At 42.8% G+C, this 20,797-nt stretch overlaps 1 protein-coding gene across 4 annotated transcripts; it reads right to left on the reverse strand.

Annotated features, from left to right (window-relative positions):
- Positions 1 to 2,860: 2,860 nt before the first annotated feature.
- On the reverse strand, positions 2,861 to 12,783 carry tbx1 (T-box transcription factor 1). 4 transcript variants are annotated; one of them, XM_070964519.1, is made up of 8 exons: positions 12,235 to 12,783; positions 10,640 to 10,979; positions 8,195 to 8,296; positions 7,544 to 7,715; positions 6,492 to 6,647; positions 5,401 to 5,468; positions 4,716 to 4,816; positions 2,861 to 3,933 (listed from the first exon to the last, which is right to left on the reverse strand). In XM_070964519.1, the coding sequence occupies exons 1-8, from the start codon at positions 12,416 to 12,418 to the stop codon at positions 3,551 to 3,553; spliced, it is 1,506 nt and encodes a 501-aa protein (XP_070820620.1). In that variant the 5' UTR covers positions 12,419 to 12,783; the 3' UTR covers positions 2,861 to 3,550. The 4 variants fall into 4 exon arrangements, with proteins under 4 accessions (XP_070820620.1, XP_070820621.1, XP_070820619.1 ...); XM_070964520.1 differs by having other exon boundaries at positions 3,408 to 3,930; positions 12,235 to 12,493; XM_070964518.1 differs by having other exon boundaries at positions 3,408 to 3,930; positions 10,640 to 11,030; positions 12,235 to 12,493.
- Between the last annotated feature and the right edge of the window lie 8,014 nt (positions 12,784 to 20,797).

Genomic DNA, 20,797 nt, shown 5'->3' on the forward strand with positions numbered 1-20,797 from the left:
ATGAGGGCAGCCACAGGCTTCAATATCAGGTCTCCCCAGACAACAGCAGGGACACCGTTCATTTAGAGTGTAATATCTGAAGAACGTTTCCATGGCTGGATATGGTTTGGTGCAAAGCTGGACAACTGTTAGTGCAGATGGGGAGCCAAAACGAGAAGGCTGTTGCTTTATTGCTATGGTGAGATTTAACTGCTGCTATATTTACTCAAGTAGTGTACTAAAAAATGTACACATTTGAGGTAATTGTGCTTTACTTGTATATTTATACTAATGCTACTTTATACTTCACTACATGAGAGTATTGTCATTTAGTTTGTTTACAGGTTGCAGGTTTGCTTGCAATATAAGATATAATGCATTTTTATAGATTAAACTACCCAGCAGTAAGCTATATGAAACAGTCCAAATTAGGTCCACCATGACAAATAGCAATAAAATGCTTATTAATGTGATGATGATCCAATATTATAGGCTATGACAGAGCAACACTCAGGGGCCCTTTTTCTGAGTTAGTATTACTTTACTTTTGATATATTAAATGCATTTTGCTCATAAATCTTTCACTTAAATCATATTTTCATTGCAGAGCTTTTTCTTGTGATTGAGCATTTTTGTGGAGCAGTATTGTATTTTATTCAGGTAAAGGATGCTCCACCCCTGCTTTATCCTTACCTCACTGTGCTAACTGTAAATTAGCTTGTATATATAAAAAAGGTTTCTTTGCTTAGCTAGCCACTGCAGCCCTTGTAGTGGATCCTTGTGCGTATTCAGCGGTGCTTGGACACTGAAAGCCACTGGATGTAGTTTAATGAAGGCCATTAATACATCCATACCTAGTTTTTCATTTTAGCAGGAAATCTTCACCTGAACATGTTGGAAATTATGGGGCATGTGACAATTTGTATTATTAATGAGGGGAAACCTACTTATTTTTTTTTATTTTTATTTTTATTTTTTTTTAAATATACAATTTTCCTTATTATGGTCACTGACCCGAGGTCACTGTTATCCTCATTCAGACAGATTATACTAAATAGGACGTGCATGAGCGGTCTCCTTCAGGTTTCTCTATGTGTTGCGAAACCTATAATTAGTCTGAGTATCGCCTTTGACCCTTCTTCCCCCACGTGTTACCCCTGCGCAACCCCGCTCGAGCCCCGGCGGCGCGTGGATGAACACAGGACCGTCTCGTGGTGCTGCTTGACTTCCGCCTGGCTGATCGTCAGCACCTGCAGGCCGGCGTCGCTCCACAGCAGGCGGCTTCCTGCGCAGACTACACAGGGACTGTAAGTGTTACAGTGAACAGGTTGTTTGGGATATTTATGTGGGCGATCACAGCGTTTTTAAAAGCATTTAAATCTGTATTATTCGTTGTTTATCTTTATGATGACCCGACGTTATAAAACAATTGTAATAGCTCATTAGAAATAAAGCCTACAAAACAGCATACCAGGCAATAAAATACATAATGAAGAATTAAAAATTGACGCAGTGTATTAATTCCTTTAAATTTAAAATATTTTGAGGCAAAATTGAGTATTAATTTGCCCTAAAGTTACTGAAATTGGCAGGTTCTTGTCAAATAAGCCTTTTTCACAAGGCTACGGTGGCTAGCATTGACCTTTCAGACTAGCTTAAAATTAATTGAAATTGTTGAGACGTCATTGGCCATATTAGCTTCATAATTAAGTCAATGGAGCTTTAGTCACCGCCCAGAAACCCAAAAATTATACAACCAATTAGTCGGTGTTTAAATGAGTGGAAAATTTATTTAACCTTTGACACCTTTACAAGCCATTAAACAGTCGGAGGTCAGGCGCCCTCAGGCATCCTTTTCCCCTGCTCTCCGCTCAATGGCAGCTGGGTTCAAGAGAAAAAATACGTTATTGAAATGAATTAGGGTTCATTTCCTCTTCTATCGTGACAGACACAAATCCCAAAGCAGGCTTTTTTTCGCCAAAGAGATAAACCTTGACAACAAAGCATTCCTCATGGGACATCACATAGGAGATGGAAATGGCTGCACAGATAGGAGCGGGTGACTTTCTTAAAATATCACTCAACTGTCCCAATAAATATGAGCAATGACATCCTCTTTGAGGAGAGGGGAAATGAAAATGTCCTTTTTTCCTGGCATGACATGGGTTCTTATTTTCTGGGAAGTTAAGTTTTTCAAAACACAAATTTCAGAATTAATTACTTTGTAGATTTATTCAGTTTTTTTTTTTTTTTAACAAATGTGTACACAATAGGCTGATAATAAATGCTTATTAAGTGTCCAATAAGTTGTATAATATTCCAATTTACCTCAAATTATTATTGTCACCTCGTGGTTTTACACACTTATTTTTTTTATGAAAAATCTTTTTAAAGTCTTTCACTGCAATGATACGGATTTGAATGAGTTCTTGTTACAGGTTTTTTTAATGAATCAATAGAAGACTGAAGCAGAAAACCTCACTCTGTGACCACTTCAATTGCACATATGGCTTATCCAAACTAAGAGGGAAGTGTGTGTAGAGTAGGAAGTATGGTCGAGGAGTGCATTTATATGTGTGTGTGTGTGTGTGTGTGTGTGTGTGTGTGTGTGTGTGTGTGTTTTCATCGAAAAGTATAGTCTACTCTGCAGATTTCAACATTTGAACTTTGGTGCAGTCTAATGTTTAGACAGCCTCCAGGTCCTGCCTACCAATGACTGTAGGAGCAGCAGACACCTCAACCCACTTCAACAGGGCAAATCCGGCCGGAGAAACCTGAACAATGCTATCAGTGAGGTAAGCTTTTTATAATCCTCTCCCCTCGGCAGTGCAACAGCGGACAGAGCTCTGAATGGAATATTTGCTCAAAGACTGTTTTCTTTATGAATTACAAGAATTTAATGTTTATTTTACAGATACAGAACAGTCATCCTGCTTCATTTATTTACTTTGAATTGCTGCAAGTCAGTGCCATGGTACAAGCTTCTCAGAGCGGCTCAAGATGTTCCGAACGTTTCAAAATCAAATCTCGCCTTTTTTTTCCCCCCTCAAACAAAAACATTTCTATGTGTTTTGACACCCTCTGTGGTGAGCTCAACATGCAAACATCTCGTCTACCTAGAAGGTTGATGTACTATATAACATATGGCTTTTTTGAAAGCAATAAAAACAAGGCAAATCAAAAAGTGCATCCAACACAAAAAAAGAGAGAAGAATTCAATTCCAGTCTGTGATCAAAGGTATTGTCCATGTTAAGGAGAGGTCCCTCCTGTCTTCTCTGTTTGCTGGCTCAATGTCTGCAGCGCTCAGGCTAGAGGCGCCCTGGTGTGGAGCTATTGCCATTTAGGTTCAAAGGTCAAAGCAGACCTCTTCAAGGACTCAAAGCAGGTGCCCGGGCTTAACGCAAAGAGGCATTTCCTTTAAATAAATAGGGCGGGGTTTATCCAGCAGAAAGGAGTTTCAGCCCCTGAACGCACGTGTGTAAGCCATCAATAGACAGGACTGCGTTTCCTTTCCTGCCTGTTTCCATTCCCACAGCGCTGTGCACCATTTGCCCTGGTGGACAGCAGTCATTATCTGGGCCCATAGTCATAGTTAGAGGGGCCACTGGTGGCTGAGTACATGTTAGCTGTGGCTGGGTTCATGTGGTGGTGGTATGTGTGTCCTCTGATACTGGGTAAAGGATAGGGCGATGGCCTGGTCTTGGCTCCCAGGTAGTGTTCATAGGTGGTGGGGTACTTGTAAGGGTGGTGGTGCAGGGTGTCCGGGGGTAAAGAGTGGGGGTCTGGCCGAAGGTCGTGAGGAGGGCTGGGTCGGCCACTGGTGAGCGGGACGGCGTGCAGACCTCCCGGGACAGGCAAGGCGGGGCTGAGGACCCGGGACATCAGTTGGTGAGCCGGGTCGGCGTGTATGGGTGTGCCACTGGGGTCTCGCTCGTACTCCCGCCTACTGTCTTCTGTGCAGGAAGAGACATGACAACAGACAAAGCTAGTCAATGCGTTGCACATACTTTATACAAGCATGTTGTATATATTTTCATAAAAAGCGAGAGTGTTCAGTTCTGCATTCCACGTTACAGACGGTTATGACAGGGGCAGCTTTTTGAGTGCTCTAACAGTTTGCATTGTGCACTGTATATACAAAATCCTCATGTCAAAATTGTAATATCCCAAAAATGAGCAGGATTCATTATATTATTTTGCATTATTTCTTTATCATTATATATTAATTATATTCATCACTAAGTTGTTCATATTGATTTTCTGTTCTCCTTAAAATATTCATGCATATGAACTGATGCATTTCACTAAACATGTTGCAGAAGAACTTCCAAATAGCTTACTAAGAGTTTAGCCTTAAAATTGCTTGAGATGGGTTGAGGCTTTTAAAGCCCAGGTGAAAGTCAATTTAATAAATGTTAAATTCATCAAATTATTATTATTGAACTAATAAATAAAATCGTCACCCTGTCAAGAAAATCTCATTTTCGCTGCAGCTTTTACTACAAAGCTGTGGTCAGTTATATAACAGCATAAGAACCTCTAGTATGTCCGCAGTAGATGACATTGACTGGCTGATATTTGATGTTTTATTAAAAGCCAGTATTGGCCTGATACTGTGAATATGAAAACAGCCGTAGAAAAACGTTTCTTCTAAAGGCTGAACAACTTAACCTGACCATGTGTTTTTTGTTTGATGGAAGGCATGAGTTTTGGTGAAACAGAGTGAACTGCAGACCTTTCTCTGTGCCGTTCTGCTGAGGGGGAGATGACATTGGGTTTCTTGTTCTGGCAAAGGCACTCATTATTGGCAGAGAGCCTGGCCTGTGATTCCTGGGCCTGGAGCAGGGAGAATGGATTTAGTTACACACTCTTTTAATGAATGTCAAGGGCACAATTTCTTCATTATATATTAAAATGATGAATGCTTATTTTAAGAGTTTACACTGATGCATATAATGAGCATTTACACATTGACAGGCCCCCAATTTACAATGAATGAAATATGAAGAAGCTGATTACATGACTCAAATTGGCCTGTTTTATAAAATAATTAAGAACTCCCATAAACATCAGTGTAATCACTTCAGCTGATGCTTTTAGGAAAAAGAAAAGGTCTTTGCATTGCTTTCAGCGGCATGAGTATACCAGATGGGTGGGGTTTACTCCATTGTGACAATTATGAGAGTGTCTGGTAATTTGTCAGGGACAGAAAAGCACAGTCCGTTGACTTTCAAACAATAACCAGTGATTTCTGAACTTGACGACACTCATTGTGTTCTTTTATGTGGCAAACTCCACCCATCTGATACCTGTGTGAGATAAAACAAATGGCGAAACTATTTTTGCAAATGCTCTCTGACATTTTTACACCATGTGGAAACATGCCAATAAGACTGTATTGTTTGAGTGTAAACTCTCACCAGTCCTCTGGGTCACAGTCCCTGAAGCCCTTTGCGAAGGGATTGCTGGCTATCTTCAGCTGTGTGATCTGAAATCCAGAGCAGAACATTAACTAACCTCAGTGCTTCATACTGTTAGTCACAAAAAATATCCCTTTATTTCTAAACAGTCATTGTATTGGGTTTCCGTTAGAAGGGACAGCAGTGATAGGCTGCCGCCATGGACTAAAGGTATTAGCCAGAAAAGCTGCAAAAAAGAAAAAAGAAAAAGAAAAAAAGAAAAGAAAGAAAGAAAAAAAATAAAAATAAAGATCACATTTGAACACACTGCTGTCTTTGATCAGAAATGCAACAGTCCCGGGTCTGTTTTTCAAGCATCATGTGCATTCAATCTTATTTAAAACACAAGGTGGATTCACTGAAGTGCCTGTTAATACAGACTACGTTTATCCCTGAGCTCTTTGGGGCGTTTACAGCTGCAGAGCGTCACAGTCCCAGTGTTAAATGATTCGTAATCATGGTTTGAATACGTTTTCCACCACCATCATCACACTTTTACTGTGTAAATTCTGCCCATTTGCATCATTTTATCTCCATTTCATGAGTCACATTATCAAAACAATATATGAGCCACGGTAACTGTAGGCTAGCAATCGGGGCTTCATGGGTTAAAATAACTTTGTACAGTGGAAAATCTTTGACATTTAAAATCAAATAGATAAGAGTTATTTCACTCTCTAACCTGATCACCATGTGGTCACTGGAACATTACCATCACAGTAACGCACAGACCCCCGTACTCTTCATTATCAAGCTACTTGAAAATGGCTGATCGGAACAGAACTTTATTCTAATGTTTCACTCGTTACGAGTCACTCTGAAAAACCGATGAATGCACTGATGAGTGAATATGAACAGCCTGGTGGAAAACAGAGCAGGGACAACGCAGAAAAGGGCGCACAGCTGTGCGCACAGAGCAGCGGCAACTTTTACGCGCATAAGGCGCGCAATGGAAGAGACAGAGATCTAGCTAACAGAAGAGAACTGATTCGTGTGTTTGTGCTTTTGCACAGAGTAGAGCAGCAATCACCAAGCTACAGGAGGCTTCTTACCCGGTGGTTCTGGTACGCTGTGACCGCTGTGAAGCGGGTTTCCTCAAAAACAAAGGTTTTGTAATTCTCCTCGGCGTATTTCTCGCTGTCCTTGCGGGGGTCCACATAAACCACATGAAACCTGGGCTGGTAGCGGTGCATGGAGTTCAAAATGATCTGTGAAAAACAGGATTCATCAGCGCCCATAGAATATTCATGCAACACTGTCCTGAGGGACCGAAGGCTTCAATTCCATTAGTCAGACTATTTTCGATCTTGTAGTTTTGATATAAGGCTGTGATAAATAAGATGTCTGACAAAGAAAAATAAAATAATTTTGAACTGTAAACCCACTTCGTAAAAATCATTTAATTTACTAAATATTAAAACCCCTTTGAGCACATCCAAGGTACACATTTGTGGACATAAGCAGGTTCGGTCAGTGCCGTTAAATGCAGAAATAATGTGACGCTCCTGTTCATAAAGATGTCACATTTATCTAATATGCAAAGGCCACCTGAGAATATATGAGCATAATTCTCATTTAAAAGATCTAATCACGGGGCAATAATCTCCATTCAGCTGAAAACTCGAAAATCTCCCGCTTTCTTTCTGATTTCACAACTAATGCAGTGACACATAAAAGCACTCCGACAGAGAGGAAGACCGAGCGCGAAGGGCTGACATAATTTCCAGTGGTGAAATATTCCACTTCCTTGCCGTCATTTTTGGAGTAAAGCCTGGTGTACAGAGCCATTTTTGTGGATTGAAAATTGGCTTCTGGCAACATCTGACTATTATTCAAAATATCAAAGTTTATTGCAGTTAAATCACACGTATCAATCAATTTGGGGGCCAATAAAAATACTCCACCTCCCCTTAACGGTAGTAATCTTTCTGCTGTCTAAATGGTGAGTTTACGGTGAGGTTTGCACAGTTAACCAGTTTATAGTGTTTTTGACCCTCTTAAAGTGCCGCTAAAATCTGCCTGTGTTGCTAAATAATGTCACTCACTGCAGCCAATTCATCTTCTGTGCATTTTCACTAAATTATTATTATTATCGTGAACTTACATGGCCGTTGTCATCCAACAGGTTGTTGGTGAGTTTGAGTTTATCAAAAGAGACAATCTGCTTCATCCACTGGGCGCCTTTGGCCGGAGAGTCAGGGTGGTAGTGAACCCTGCCTGGTGTGGCGGGGTCCGCCTTACCAGCAACCAGCCACGATGAGCTGTGGAAAGCGTACCTGTAAGATCGAATGACGTTCATTAAACACGGGGTAAGCTTCCGATTGTCCCACAATATTCACTTCAATAAAAGTCGCCTCTTCACACACACACAGAATGTGCATGCATATCCAGAGACACAGTGAGGAAAAATCTAAAAATACAATAGCCTTCATTTAAAGAGAAAAATATGGCATTGGATATATTTCTAATATCACAGTCACCAACATATTTCGGGTATTAATTGGCTAATTGTGGAATATTTATAAATGTTCTAGTCTAAACATGCAGCTAACAGGCATGCATGTTTATATTAGTGAATTTATTCAAATTTGTATTTATCTATTGTTAATCTATTTATACTTTTTTATGATTATTATTTTGCAAGTGGAATTGAATACTGTGAACTGTGCAGCTCAGTACAAGCCTGCTGTGTTTTACGGTCCTGCAGTGACAGATTTGTGTTTCAGTAGTCTAAAGAATAGATCCAAAAAGTTACCTGTAGCGTTTGTCGTCTACAGGCAGGAAGTCCATGAGGAGCATGTAGTCTGCCATGGGATCCATCCCAAATATTTTCACTTGGAAAGTTGGAAACATTCTCCTGGAAAACAAAGCAAAACAAAACAAAACATGTGGCGACTGTTAAATCTAGGCTTTAAAAGGTTGCTACTGCTGCCTGCATGAGTGCACATTTAATTTTCATGTAATACTACCTTTTCAAACTGGACCGTGTGTGTGAGAGAGAGATTTATTATTATTAACAATGATTTAGCCAAAGTATTTTCAGAAAGTCAGCATGTTTGCAGAGAGACAGACATGCAGCTCCAGGCCTACAGAGCCTCCTTTGGCGCGAGCCGGAGGCTGCAAGAGAGGACAGGAGCTTCAAGCTGTTGGAAATGACGTGATTCAGTCCGTGCGTAACCAAATGAAACTCTCCCTGATCTGCATGGAGCTTTGCGTTTTCTTGCCTTTTCACTCCACTTTTGCCGTTTCTGGCAAGACTCTTTAACTTCTCTGTTTTTTGATGAGTTCCAGACACACGAGGGCCTACACACGTGTAGTGCAAACACGCACGCACGGATGGGCATTATTTGGGAAGGCGAGGTGCGCCAGTGCTCTTTAGAGAGTTTAGAGTTTGAACGTTTTCTCATCAGGGTCGAAAGGAAAAAAATATCCACAACTGTTTTAGTACAAAAAATACAACAGGGGACATTTAGAGGCAGAGTTCTCTGCATGCCGAGATATTAGTGATTTGCATTAATTTATTACCACCTTTTTTTTTCTTTTCCACACAGAACTTTGGACTGAATTGCTCTTGAAAGTTTTGCCGTAGGTTTTGGTCTTGCAGCGACTCGACCAGCGACAAACATTTGTTCCCCCTCCACCTCATCTAGGTTACTATGTAGGGCAGATCCATATCCCCCAAGAACATCAGCAGAAAGCTGAGTAATCCACCGAGTCAGTGAAAGGGATCCTAAAATCAACGCTCAATTAACGTCAGTGTTGTGGCTAGGTGAGGCTGAAGGAGCTGTTAAAGTGCTCTGCTGCAGATCTCCTTTCTCCTGTCACAGAGCGCAGCGCGGGGAAACGCAATCCGCACTTTCAGGATTAAATCAATTATCTCATGCCTCTTTACATTAGTATGATGCAGAAACTCAGGACGGCATTTTGAGACCCTTATACATATTTTGCTTTACTGGTTAATAATAATAACACTGGTGTAACATTTTATTGGCTCTCCACGAGGGTCAGAGGTCAGCGCCGGCCTTAAGATACAGATAGAAAATAAAGCATTAGTTCTGTAATAAAAAATGGCCTCTCTGATTCGTCTAAAATTTGGAAATTAAAAAGGAAAAATCGACCAAATCCTTTAATGACCCTATTCTATTTTTTAAGAATAAAATTCACACTCTCTTTAAGCAAAGGGGAAAGGGAGGGAAGCAGACAGACGCTCCTATCATTAGGAAATAAGAAAAAAGGTAAACACTTGTCGAGGCCCGAATAAAAACAAGACTGCAACGCTGTAATCAGCTTGTACAGGAGCTGATCTTCACTCACACATGAAAAGACTGAGACTAAACGACACAATCTTACGCATAACAGCGGCGCGTAGAACTGAAACAGCCGAGAGTCACAGTTATCCTTATTGGATCTATAAAACGCAGCAGGATCAGATCATCATGGTGTTTACAGCTCACACACACACACACACACACACACACACACACACACACACACACACACACACACACACACACACACACACACACGAGCTTCCATGCGTTTGATTCTCTGCAAACATCTCTGCAGCAGACCTGAACTGGTCACCTCTAAATAAAATAGATTTTATAAAGCCAAATGCTCCAATGCGCCCACACAAAGATTATGTCAGTGTTTAGTGATGGAATTCATCCCTCTTGTAAACAAAAATGTTAGGCCTAAATGTGCAAGAATCAAGATGATAATTTCTGTTTATCTGTTTTATCCGCGCTGTTTAAATAAACATATAATATGTTATCTGAAGTAGTCTGCCAAAAACATAGGCTACAGTAAATAAAGTTTATGAGCTTCAGAAGAGGAGCATAAAAATAAAAATATTTACACTCCTTTAACCTCATTTGGTTCCGTACAATTTGCAATGATGTACATTTTCAAATAAAATAAATAAACGAAATCCAAATAAATATTCTGCATATGTTATGTGCGTCATCAGCATAAATGCTAAAAAACAAACAAACAAACAAACAAACAAACAAACAAACTTTTATATTATGTAGAAAAACTTCAGTCTTTGGATGCCGCGGCTCTTTAGGCAGGATATCGAGTCATATTATTTGTTGCACTAAAGCTCAGTCTGCTCTGTGTTATTCACCCGGTCTATCCCAATGAGGTCAGGCAGCAAAGGAACTTTCCAGCCGCTCAGCTGTGCAGAATTTGTGCTCACCTGCCAGCCTTGGTGACGATCATCTCCGTGCCCAGCTGATTAAACTCGTCCCATAAAGCTTTCATCTCCAGCTGGACGTTAATGTTGGCCACTTTGGGGTTCTTCTTCACTATAGTTTTGCCGTTCGGCGTAGAGTTTGAGGACGACGAGGAGCAGTTGGGAGTCCCGCCGTCACTCGGCGGGGCCTGGCCCGGGTTAGATCCCGGGTAGTTGTAGCTGTGCTGGGCGGCCGGGCAAGGCTCGAAGTGGGACTCATGTTGGCTGTAAGGGTCCCCGGGGGACGGAGAGAGATGGTAGCCCCCCGGCGTGTTGAGGCTGCTCAGGCTGCTCGTCGTGAAGGCTGCAACATCGCAAAAATGGGACAGCTGCGTCAGCCACGGGCTGGATATGGCTGAAATCATCCCAAAAAACTGGATTTACCAAATATGCCTTGCACTGCAAGTCGGTTATAACACAGATAGTAAAAACAGAAGCAGGCGTCGGTGATCTCCAGATGAAGATGTCACGCACAAACGCACCCCTTTCGGTTTAAAAGTTTCCGTCTCGGCTGCTTATTAATCCCTGAGGCTGCATCCACTGCCAGCATACTAAACTCGGTCTGATCTAAAATAGCAAACGTCCGAATTGTGACGAAATGTTTCCAAAAAAACTCCGGTGCCCACGTAGAATCTCCGAACTATTCTCAGAAACGAGCTTCGAGTGCGTGTGAATTAGTTTGCGCTTGGGATCGATTGCGCTCTGAGCGGCCTCTGTTGTGCGCTGCTGCAGTATGTTACACTGCAACCTAGTCTCCTCTCTTATCTGACGCAGAGGGCCTCCCCTTTGCGATAAAACCGGTTCTTATTTCTATTTAGATAAGGAACTGCAGGTAATGTGCCCTTTCCTCGCCTTGGGACGAGACTGATTGACAGAGAAGTGCGCCCCTTTTTAATGGGCTTTCCGGCACCCATTTAACTTTTGGATAAGGGTATCGCCCACATCACCCCCGTTAGCAAACAAAAGAGGATCTGGCCGGCAGTGTGGAGAGTAAACGGTTTACAAGGTAAACACACGTTGATTTGCATGAACAAACAAACAGGCAGCAGGTGACTATTGCTTTCTCGTTATTGGACAAATAGATCTACGGAATGGATATACACCCCCCTCCGAGCTGGATATGCGTATTATGGCCTGTTTTTACTATTACGCGCAGGGTGCCCATGTAAATCACCCTCCTCCTCCTCCTGGCTTCATTCTCAATGTATGTGATCCTGTCCACGAATTAAAGTCGACTCTTTGTCCAGCGCTTTGGGGTTTTGGAATGGGAATTTTCCCCCCACTCTGGCTGCTTTGTATGCAGACTTCACCTCCCTGATGGTGACTGCACTGCAATATTTTTCATAGTGCGCCAACCGTGTCAGAATTTCTTTTTACAATAATTTCATTCATGCATTCAAAACAACGCGCCCACATGTGGTTTTGCGCTTGGATTTCAACTGTGCGTTTTGAAAAAGTCAAGTAACTGAGCAGATGAGAGGGTCTTGTATAATGTGTGTGTATAAGGTGTGATGTGTGCATGCTACAGCAGCTCTGTGGGCATCAACAAACAGATTTACCTTCCATTTCCCGGGTGACAGTGCTGTAGTGCATTTTAAAGGAACTGTGGTTGTGCAGGTCTGGCTTGTTCAGGCCGGTGCTCTGCTTGTCAAACGCTGCGTTTCCTGCTTGCTCTGCAGCCGAAATCAGAGAGGCAATACTGAAAGCATTTGCCTTTGGAGAGAGGGGACCGCCGTCGTCCATAGGCAAGGGATTGAGTCGGGAAAAGCCGTCCCTCCTCCTCCTCCTCCGCTTTCCAACCGCGCAGAAAGCAGGAGAAGGCTCCGCACAATGGAGAAGAACATGCGCCAAAATGGGGTTTTTACATTCCGCCACCGGCGCTCCGTGGGTGCGACAGTCTGGGCTCGACTGTTCTTAAAGTATTCCTACGGCTACTGCAAAGACTCGAAAAGCTCTCCGGTGTTCAGGTTATTTTGATAAAGCCCTAAACGCGTCCTGGTGTTAAAACATAGTTCATCCGCAGAGAAGAGAGAGAGAGCTTCCCGTGTTTCTCCTCCGGACGGTGGCGGGGTGGTGTCATCTGAGTCTTGCCTTGAGGAGAAGCTACTACTGCTACGAGAATGTCAAGCGAGATCCACGCCTCCCCTGCACCACTAGGAAAAAAGTGTCTGCGCTCTGCACTGCATGTTTTATTTCAATAAGACTGTGTCAGTCATTTCAATTCATCTCCAACGTCATTGCAATGTCCGGCTTCAAAGTGCGCCACTTTTCCAGTAAAATATAGTTCTATATATGCGTTTACATATTTTAGCTGTCCAAAGCCAGATAGAGCTGCTCAGGCTGCGCGTTTGCCTGGAACATCAGCTCTGCGGTGCAAAACTATGAAATGTATGCGTCTTTACACGAGAGTTCACCCTTTAAACAATAGTTTGGAAAAGCATTAAAGAACAGAAGCTAATTCACGTTGTTTACTTCAGTTTTAGGTGCTTTCTACGACAAGTAATGCACAGATGTAAGAATATTGCTCTTAATTCGGGCGATAAAAGAAAATTTGCACCCAAGAAATGCAGAAATAGGGGAATGAGAAGTAGTAGCTATTTCACTTTATTGAAGAACTGATTCACTGGACAGTCAGGTGACATCATCCACATTAAAAATTGTTCTCCTCACACAAACCATCCACCCGGACATCTACTCATCTGTCTTCTGAGGCATTTTTCCAAAAGCGCATTAATGTATTGCGTAATTTCACGCGATTTGATCTGAGCTTCGCGCGGCACCTTAACTCTTAAATACCTTGCAACACAGACAGAAAGACAGAAATGCTACCGAGTCGAACGCCATCCGTGCAGTCAGTAAACAGAACAAACACACGTGGCACTTAGGCCGGAGCTGGACTTGACCTCTCCGCCTTGAGCCTCCGCTCTCGCCTTGACGGTTCTCAGCTTATCGAGGTTCAGCTTTAATGTTTGGCAACCAAAGATGTGTTTCGTTGGAGCTGCGATAGCGAACGGATAGTCTAATTTACACTGGAGTCACTGAAGCAAGTGTGAAGACAGCAGCGGGGTTCTAATGGGATAAAGCCTTTAGAGGATTAGCCCTATTTGTTTTCAATGTTTCTCCGCGGGAGGCGGGGAGCATAAATAAACTACTGCAATATGTTGTTTAGGACAAATATTTACATAGATAGATAGCAGAGGCTTGCAGTCTCACCCTGTTTATTCATAAATGGCCTCTGCGCATTGATTTCTCTATGAAAGAAATCACGGATGGCGCAGTGAAAACCAGTGTGAACCATCGCCCAGACGATGTGTTCCTCCCAGTGTGCGCCGGCCTGTTTTATCAGATATGATGCCATCGACACCGACTCACTTCATCATTGCCAAGTCGGAAACCTCCTTTGTAAATACTCAGGTGATAACAGACAAAATACAGGAGTAGATCAAAATGGGAAGAGACTGTGTTGGAATTCCCTTGCAGGCCTCAGCAGCGGCTAAACTCACCATTCAACACTGCACGTCTGAACATAAAGACGAACTTTGAGCTGAAACATTAAACGGAAAAAAACTTTTGTTTGACAAGGACCTGCAGCCCCCTCCCCACCGTCCCTCAGTAAATAAAAGCAGTAAATATTGATTAAATACATTAAATAAATATGCACCTTATGGCTTGATATGAAGGAGAATTCAGATTGTTTCAGTAGCATACAGAGAAGTGAGTAAGAGATGAAACACGCAAGGAAACACAATCTGAGCCGCTGGAGCCTGTGAGTAACACCGCAAGTTTCCACAAAGTGCAAAAATAGCTGTAAACTTTCTATTAAGTACAACGAGCACAATTGAACGCAGCATGCACCAATAGTTTAGTTACCACTAAAGCATCGGTGGTTTTTCGTTGTAGCATTCAAACATCTTAATAAGAAAGAGTCATTTTTAATCTGGTCAAATAGAGTTTTATGTTTTCTGACGCCCATCTTTGATTTTATGTCAAGCATCTTTGCTCTGTAGGAGTTCATGTGCTGCACACTGTATCCTGGAGGGTTTAACACACACGACCTAAAGCTGACAACAACCAGACAAAGTGAGCAAAGTATGTGAGCAGCATTCAGTGATTAGAGGACAGAGGCCTGAACACCGCTTCTCTGTGACTGACTGATGGATGCAGAGCAGCGCCGACAAACGGTGCCGTCACATCTGTCTGAGCTGCTGCTCTGATGGTTTTTACTCCGAATGTTACTCTGTTAAAATTACCGGTCACACAGTGGTCAGTGTGGGACTTTAATTGATGCAACAAAGTATTGAAATGATATGAAAATTGCAGTATTTCATATATATAAAGGGAATTAGCCTTACGTTTAGTTTAGTCTGCTTCGTAAGTTACTGCTGAACCGACGTGTTTTTAAAGGTTATTAAATTCAACATTTTGGTCTGAATTTCCAAATGACCACGCTTAATAACAATAGCAACCCGCTGATGTGTGATGATGTGAACTGCGACATGTTATTTCGTAGTTTAATGGAATTCATCATTGCACCCGCCAAATAAGTTTGCCCACATTTGAGCCCTCGAAGTTAGTTGCAGGCACGCTTTACATCTTAACATCTAACTTTCAGCGGTGAAAGTGAAAGTACACTCTGGATTTTACAGATTCTTATTATTTTAGGAGTTAAAATGTTGGATCTTGTTAAACTTTTATTTTGCACAGGAAATTAGTTATTAGTTAGGCGTAATTCTCTGGCGTCCCGGCGGCACAGTGGCAGTCTGTGAAGTGCAGTGACAGCCTCACGGGGGCCACCGGAAGGCAGAGCAGTGGGCCCTCGGTGTCATTGGACGTGCGCTTTTACGCACATCAACGCGAGACTAAACACATTTGTTTGATAACAAATTCTCTCTATGTATTTATGAAAAATCGTGGCGTGATTGCAGATTGTTCGAGCTGTGCTTTGCACGGATTCAACACGTTGCTGGTGTTCTTCCTGTTGTGTTTTCCACGGGAATCGGAGGCCTGTGCTCCTTACACACTGCAGGAGAGGCCTGTGTGGTCCTGCTCGCCCTGTTGTGGTTTCTTGACAAATCACCAAACAAAAAACTGCCGCCCATGCCTCATTGAATGGCACAGATCTCGTAAACGTCAGGGCTCGACGGATGCTGTTCCTGTGTTCTTATTAAACAGAGATGTGATTAGGTCATCGGTGTATCTGGAGGGAGCTGTGGGTGCGCTCTTTTCTTCTTCTTCTTCTTCCTCTTCTTCTTCTTCTTTGATCTTTTTATGCTTGCGTTACGGAGATATTTATTTCTCCACTCTTTCGTTTAATGAGCCTGTTTCCACCACAATCAGGCTGATAAAATTATTAATTACACGCTCACATCATTTAACAGATGATAAATCATTCCACTCATCATAAAAAACAATGATTTTCACATTCATGTTGCGTGACTGGAGCTGTAGGGACGGAGGCAGCGCACTCCACGTATAAAACCCTATCCTATCTAAATATTAGTGTAAATCCCTGAATAAGAAGCAGAGGAAGTGAGCAGTTGACCGCTGACAGCAGAGGGCCCGGGGTGTCCCCTCTCCGCGGGGCTTTCGGAAATGCTCGGAGAGACGCAGGTATGCAGAAGGAAGCGTTCCAAAAAAAAAAATCCTCCGGCCGCTGGCCACTATTAGGCAAAAATAAATATGTAATTAGAAATAAAAATCTATTCTATATCCAGAAGAAAAAAAAGACCTTCAAACAATTTATCAATTGTTTGGAATCCCCACTGAATTTACACCTCATGAATAATCTTAATGAATGAAGGGAAATTAAAAAGTAAGTAATCTTATCGGGAAAAACTTGTTTTTAAACGTAGCCAATGTTTATGTTATTTAAATTATATATTTATTTATTTATGTGTCGATGCAATCGATGAAAATCCCTAGATTATTTCTATAAAATTTCTAGAGGGAATTATGCTGGTAAAAAGTGATCTTAATAAGTATTTAAAATAACACGAGGACGAGCTTCTATTATTCTAGTATCCTATGATTAACAGGGACCTTCGGGTTATATCACTGAATACCAGCTTAGAATTAATTAGAAATGAATCGTTTTATTATGGATGAGGAATTCAGGATATAGGCCTAGAAAACACAACAAAACAAAACTTTGGCAAAATGTAAAATATAGACGTTTTTCTCTTTGCGGAGGTGCAGACAGTCTGCTGCCGTGAAGCACCAGCAGTGGTCTAATTTCGTCTGTAGGCTAAATTTGTGAATGCCTTCATTCAGCCCTCCGGTTAAAAAACATGTCCAGCTCCTTTCCCGAAATGAAAAGTCCACATCGGCGCGTTTTTCAGTGAAAACGTCCAAACATTTTACCACAGTGATGAATATTTGTCCGATGTCTATCGCTATTTGTTTTTCCTTATTTGTAATTTCATTTCTACCATCTGTCAGTGAGTGGTTAGCTGGATATTTAGACTTTTGCCGTGGCGTTCGTTGGTCGCTTGCCATCATGAATACATTCAGAAATTGTCGCTCGTATGGTGCAGAAGCTGCTTATTAGGTGCAAATGTGATGTCACGCTGATGTAGAAAGATTTTATTCCAGCGCAAGCGTTTGTAGGCCTTGATATAAGTACTGACGCGAGTTTGTGCTCACATTGTGTTACAGATGTCTGCAGAACCACATCGTCCTTCAGTAGCCCTTCAGTCATGCGTAAAGGCGACAATACTACACTAATCCTATGGTCAGAGTCAGTTGATGCGTCGTAGTCACACACATATCACAGCAAAGCCAAGTCCTTAAAGGAATATTGCAGGAATGATATAATAAGATACTAAAATTGCATAAAATCAAATCTAATCTAGTGTGCATCCATAATTTCTGTATATGATTTTACCATAGCTCAGGCCTAAGGGGGAGCTATGGTGGTAATTCTTTTTTTAAATAATCGATATTTGTTAGTCTATAGCTATAACTTAATTTATTGTTGATATTCCAGGGAATTTCTCTATTTCTGAAAGAAAAAAAAAGTCCAAACACACATTTCCTTGCTGGCATATAAATGTGGATTTCCTGTTCAGCCCTGCTCTCTTTGTATTTTGTGGGTTATCATAAAAGGACATGTGCATAAAAACACAATGGAAATGAACACAATGGTTGACCAAAGGTGATGATTCCCCCGTGTCTGTCTCAGGCAAATTCCACCATATATTCCCACACACATTGTTAAAACATGGGAAAACAGGCTGATAGCCTTTTAATATAATTCGTTTAAAAACCTCAGAGGAAACACCAACATGTTTTGGAAAGAACCATAATGGAAAATCATGTTTTAAAATATTGTAACACATTCTTGAACATGTTCCACCTGATATGACGTTATATTTCTTTCAGTTGGTGTGTACATTATAACCCACTATGTTTTGTGGCTGCAACCCAGTTTTTCCGGGTCTTTATGGATTCTGAAGTTTGACAACTTCACTACCTGGTCTATTTGTCCAAGCAGCCATGCAGAAATGAAAAGAGACAAAGAAAGAAAAGCACAATTTTCACTTTCTTCCTCCCCCTTTGCAGTTGTCTGGGAAGATGTGTGCCACCACTATTTGTTTATTTTGGGAAGGAAGGTCCTCTCTCCACATGTCTTCTCTGAGTTAACGGGTGTAGGCCTGACAGCTGCCAACGGTGCCCTTCAACAGGCTGTGGGCAGCCTCGTCCATGCAGGCCAGCCTCGACACTCTGCTCCCCTGAGCCCCACCACACCTGAAGCAACACTGTGGAGGAGAGAGAGCGGAACAACCAGTTATCATCCAACTGCCAGGACATTACTGTAAGGTACAGTCTGCCCTGTAGGAAAATGCCTAAAAGTGTTTTTCTTTATCTCAGCAGGACAGAAAATTAGTAGTGTACGAACATGTTTATGTGTACAGTAAATATACCTTTGCTTATCAGTGAATTTCTTATGGAGAGACTGAGAGCTAGCGAAAACAGTTTGGAATGTCTGTGTAGGACATAGGAAGGGTGGGTGTGTGGTGGTGGGGTCTCTTGGAGTCAGATCCCTTTTCAAAATCACTTCTTCTCTTTCCCTCCCCTCTTTGTTTTAAAACTGGGAAGCTTTTAGCTTTTGAAAAGTATCCTTTCCCTATCTGTTGCGCGGCGGCCCCAGTCGTCATCACCTTGCCTCTCCCCTCAGCGCTATTGGAGCGCTGGTAAATAGCTGGCATTCCTGCCACAAAGAACCGATGATGTGGGCTCGGGGCCTCCATGATCTCCCCAAATTAATTAAGGCCTTTCTTCTCTCCTAAGCAGGATCCGTGGCCTTTGTCTCTCTAATACATCTTAAGCCCAGTATTAAATGCAAGGGCAGAGTCTACACTCTTTATAAATCTGTCACTGCCTGCTTTGCTCTTCTCGGCCTGGCCCGTGATCCTAAAAAGGCTTCAGTGTAGCAGAGAAGCCATCCTCCAGTCTGGCTCTCGCCCCTTGCCTCCTCCTTATCTGCAGCCCTTCCATGCTCCCCGCTGGCTTGGTATTTATTTGAATATGAGAAGGCCTGCTTGTTGTTTCTGGCACAGGGGGCTCATGGCTGAGACCCCCTCCCCACCGCCACCTCACGTCCCTCAACCCCCCAACTTCTTCCATCCCCTCATCCCCACAATGCTCACTCCATCGGTCCCTCCTCAGTCACTCTGCTTGTTCACTCTTCAGCAGTTGCTGCTTTCGTGAACTTGAATCACAGCCCGCGAGTCAAAGGCCATTACAGACAAGCCCACTGTGCACGTGTATGACTCTGTGTGTGTTTGACTGCACATGTGCATATCTCATTAACAACTTGAATTTGATAACTGTGTTGCTGGAGGTAACTTCCAAGCCAGCGCAGTGGGCACAGTCTGCTCCTTCTCTTCCAAAAACTCAGCTGAGTGAATATTTCCTTTAAAGTCACTCCAGCCTGTAAATGCACCTTTCAGAGGCTGATCCTGTTTCTTCCTCTCTTCCTTCTCCTCCTCATTTTTGCTTGACCGCTGGCTTCATCCCTTTGGACCACCCGAAGAAAGGCTCAATCCTCAGGGGCCGGTGAGATGATGAGTCCTCCAGTAGGTCTCCAATTTGAAACACTGAAGGTGTTTAGTGGAATTTTACTGTGGTAATTTGTTTTATGACAGCAGGATCAGGATCGCCTCTTACCAGCAGCAGGAAGAGGATAACATGTCCATGAGAGAAGGCCCCACACCAACCTCAGACAGTGGAATTAGGGGATCAGAGACATGCAGAGATTTGACCTTGAGGAATGCCAATACCACACCCCTGACTGGAAATACGCAGCTGAGGAGACAGGAAAATGAGCTACAATGTGGCTTTTTGTTTGGGCGTACAGGAGATTTTGCTTGAGGGGGGACTATCGGACCTTCCTGTGCTCCTCTTCTAAGATGAAGAAGCAGGAAGTCACACAGGAGGTAAACAATGTGCAGAATGGAGCTGATACCAAGGACTGGAACCACCCCCATCATTCCTGTTGGCATGGCTCTGGGCCAGTTGATAATGGACACGGCGCCCACCAAAAACCCTGCTTCCATGTTGCAAATATTTCTCCACCACAGAAAATGTTTACATTCAGCGGAGCTCAGTGCGGAATGACCTGCAGACTTCGCTCGGTGGTGGTTTTGCTTGCATCAGCCGTATCTCACATCTTACGCTGCGCTTCAGGTCACGGATCATGTTTTGTGCGTATTGTCACTCAGTCACTTGAAGAATCCGTCAAAAGCAGCCTCCACCAATCAGAATGAGTGCTGGACCGTCTGATACTGATTACAGTGATTCATCATGTCAGGAACTCCCTGCCACCACATGTTTGTTTTGATCTCTTCCTATCCAGCACTGTGACAGTGAAAGATGAGGGACCATGTGGCCGGGCCGGCGCTGTGCCACGGAAACGGCCAGCACAAGCAGCAGCTCCGGGTCCCAGCACGGAGCTCTGTGCATGGGCCACATCCCCAGCTCAGAGCTCCATGTCCGGGCTGGGAAAGAGTGAGCTCAGTAGGGCGTGGGGGGGATTTGGCTGGCTGGCTAATTGCAGACCCAAAAGTGTAACTTTAGGTGATGGGGGGATTAAGGCATGTTGACTTGTGTTCACTGGGGGGC

The sequence above is a fragment of the Chaetodon trifascialis genome, chromosome 6 (assembly GCF_039877785.1).
Source record: "Chaetodon trifascialis isolate fChaTrf1 chromosome 6, fChaTrf1.hap1, whole genome shotgun sequence".
Lineage (NCBI taxonomy): Eukaryota > Metazoa > Chordata > Actinopteri > Chaetodontiformes > Chaetodontidae > Chaetodon > Chaetodon trifascialis.

Bases quoted from the DNA above. Each gene is read 5' to 3' on its own strand.
- tbx1 (XM_070964517.1), bottom strand. From the start codon at position 12,418: ATGGACGACGGCGGTCCCCTCTCTCCAAAGGCAAATGCTTTCAGTATT. The intron at 11,031-12,234 runs GTAAATCTGTTT...GGATGATTTCAG, and splicing joins TGTCACCCGGGAAATGGAAG to CCATATCCAGCCCGTGGCTG. The intron at 4,817-5,400 runs GTGAGAGTTTAC...TCCCTGCTCCAG, and splicing joins GACTGTGACCCAGAGGACTG to GCCCAGGAATCACAGGCCAG.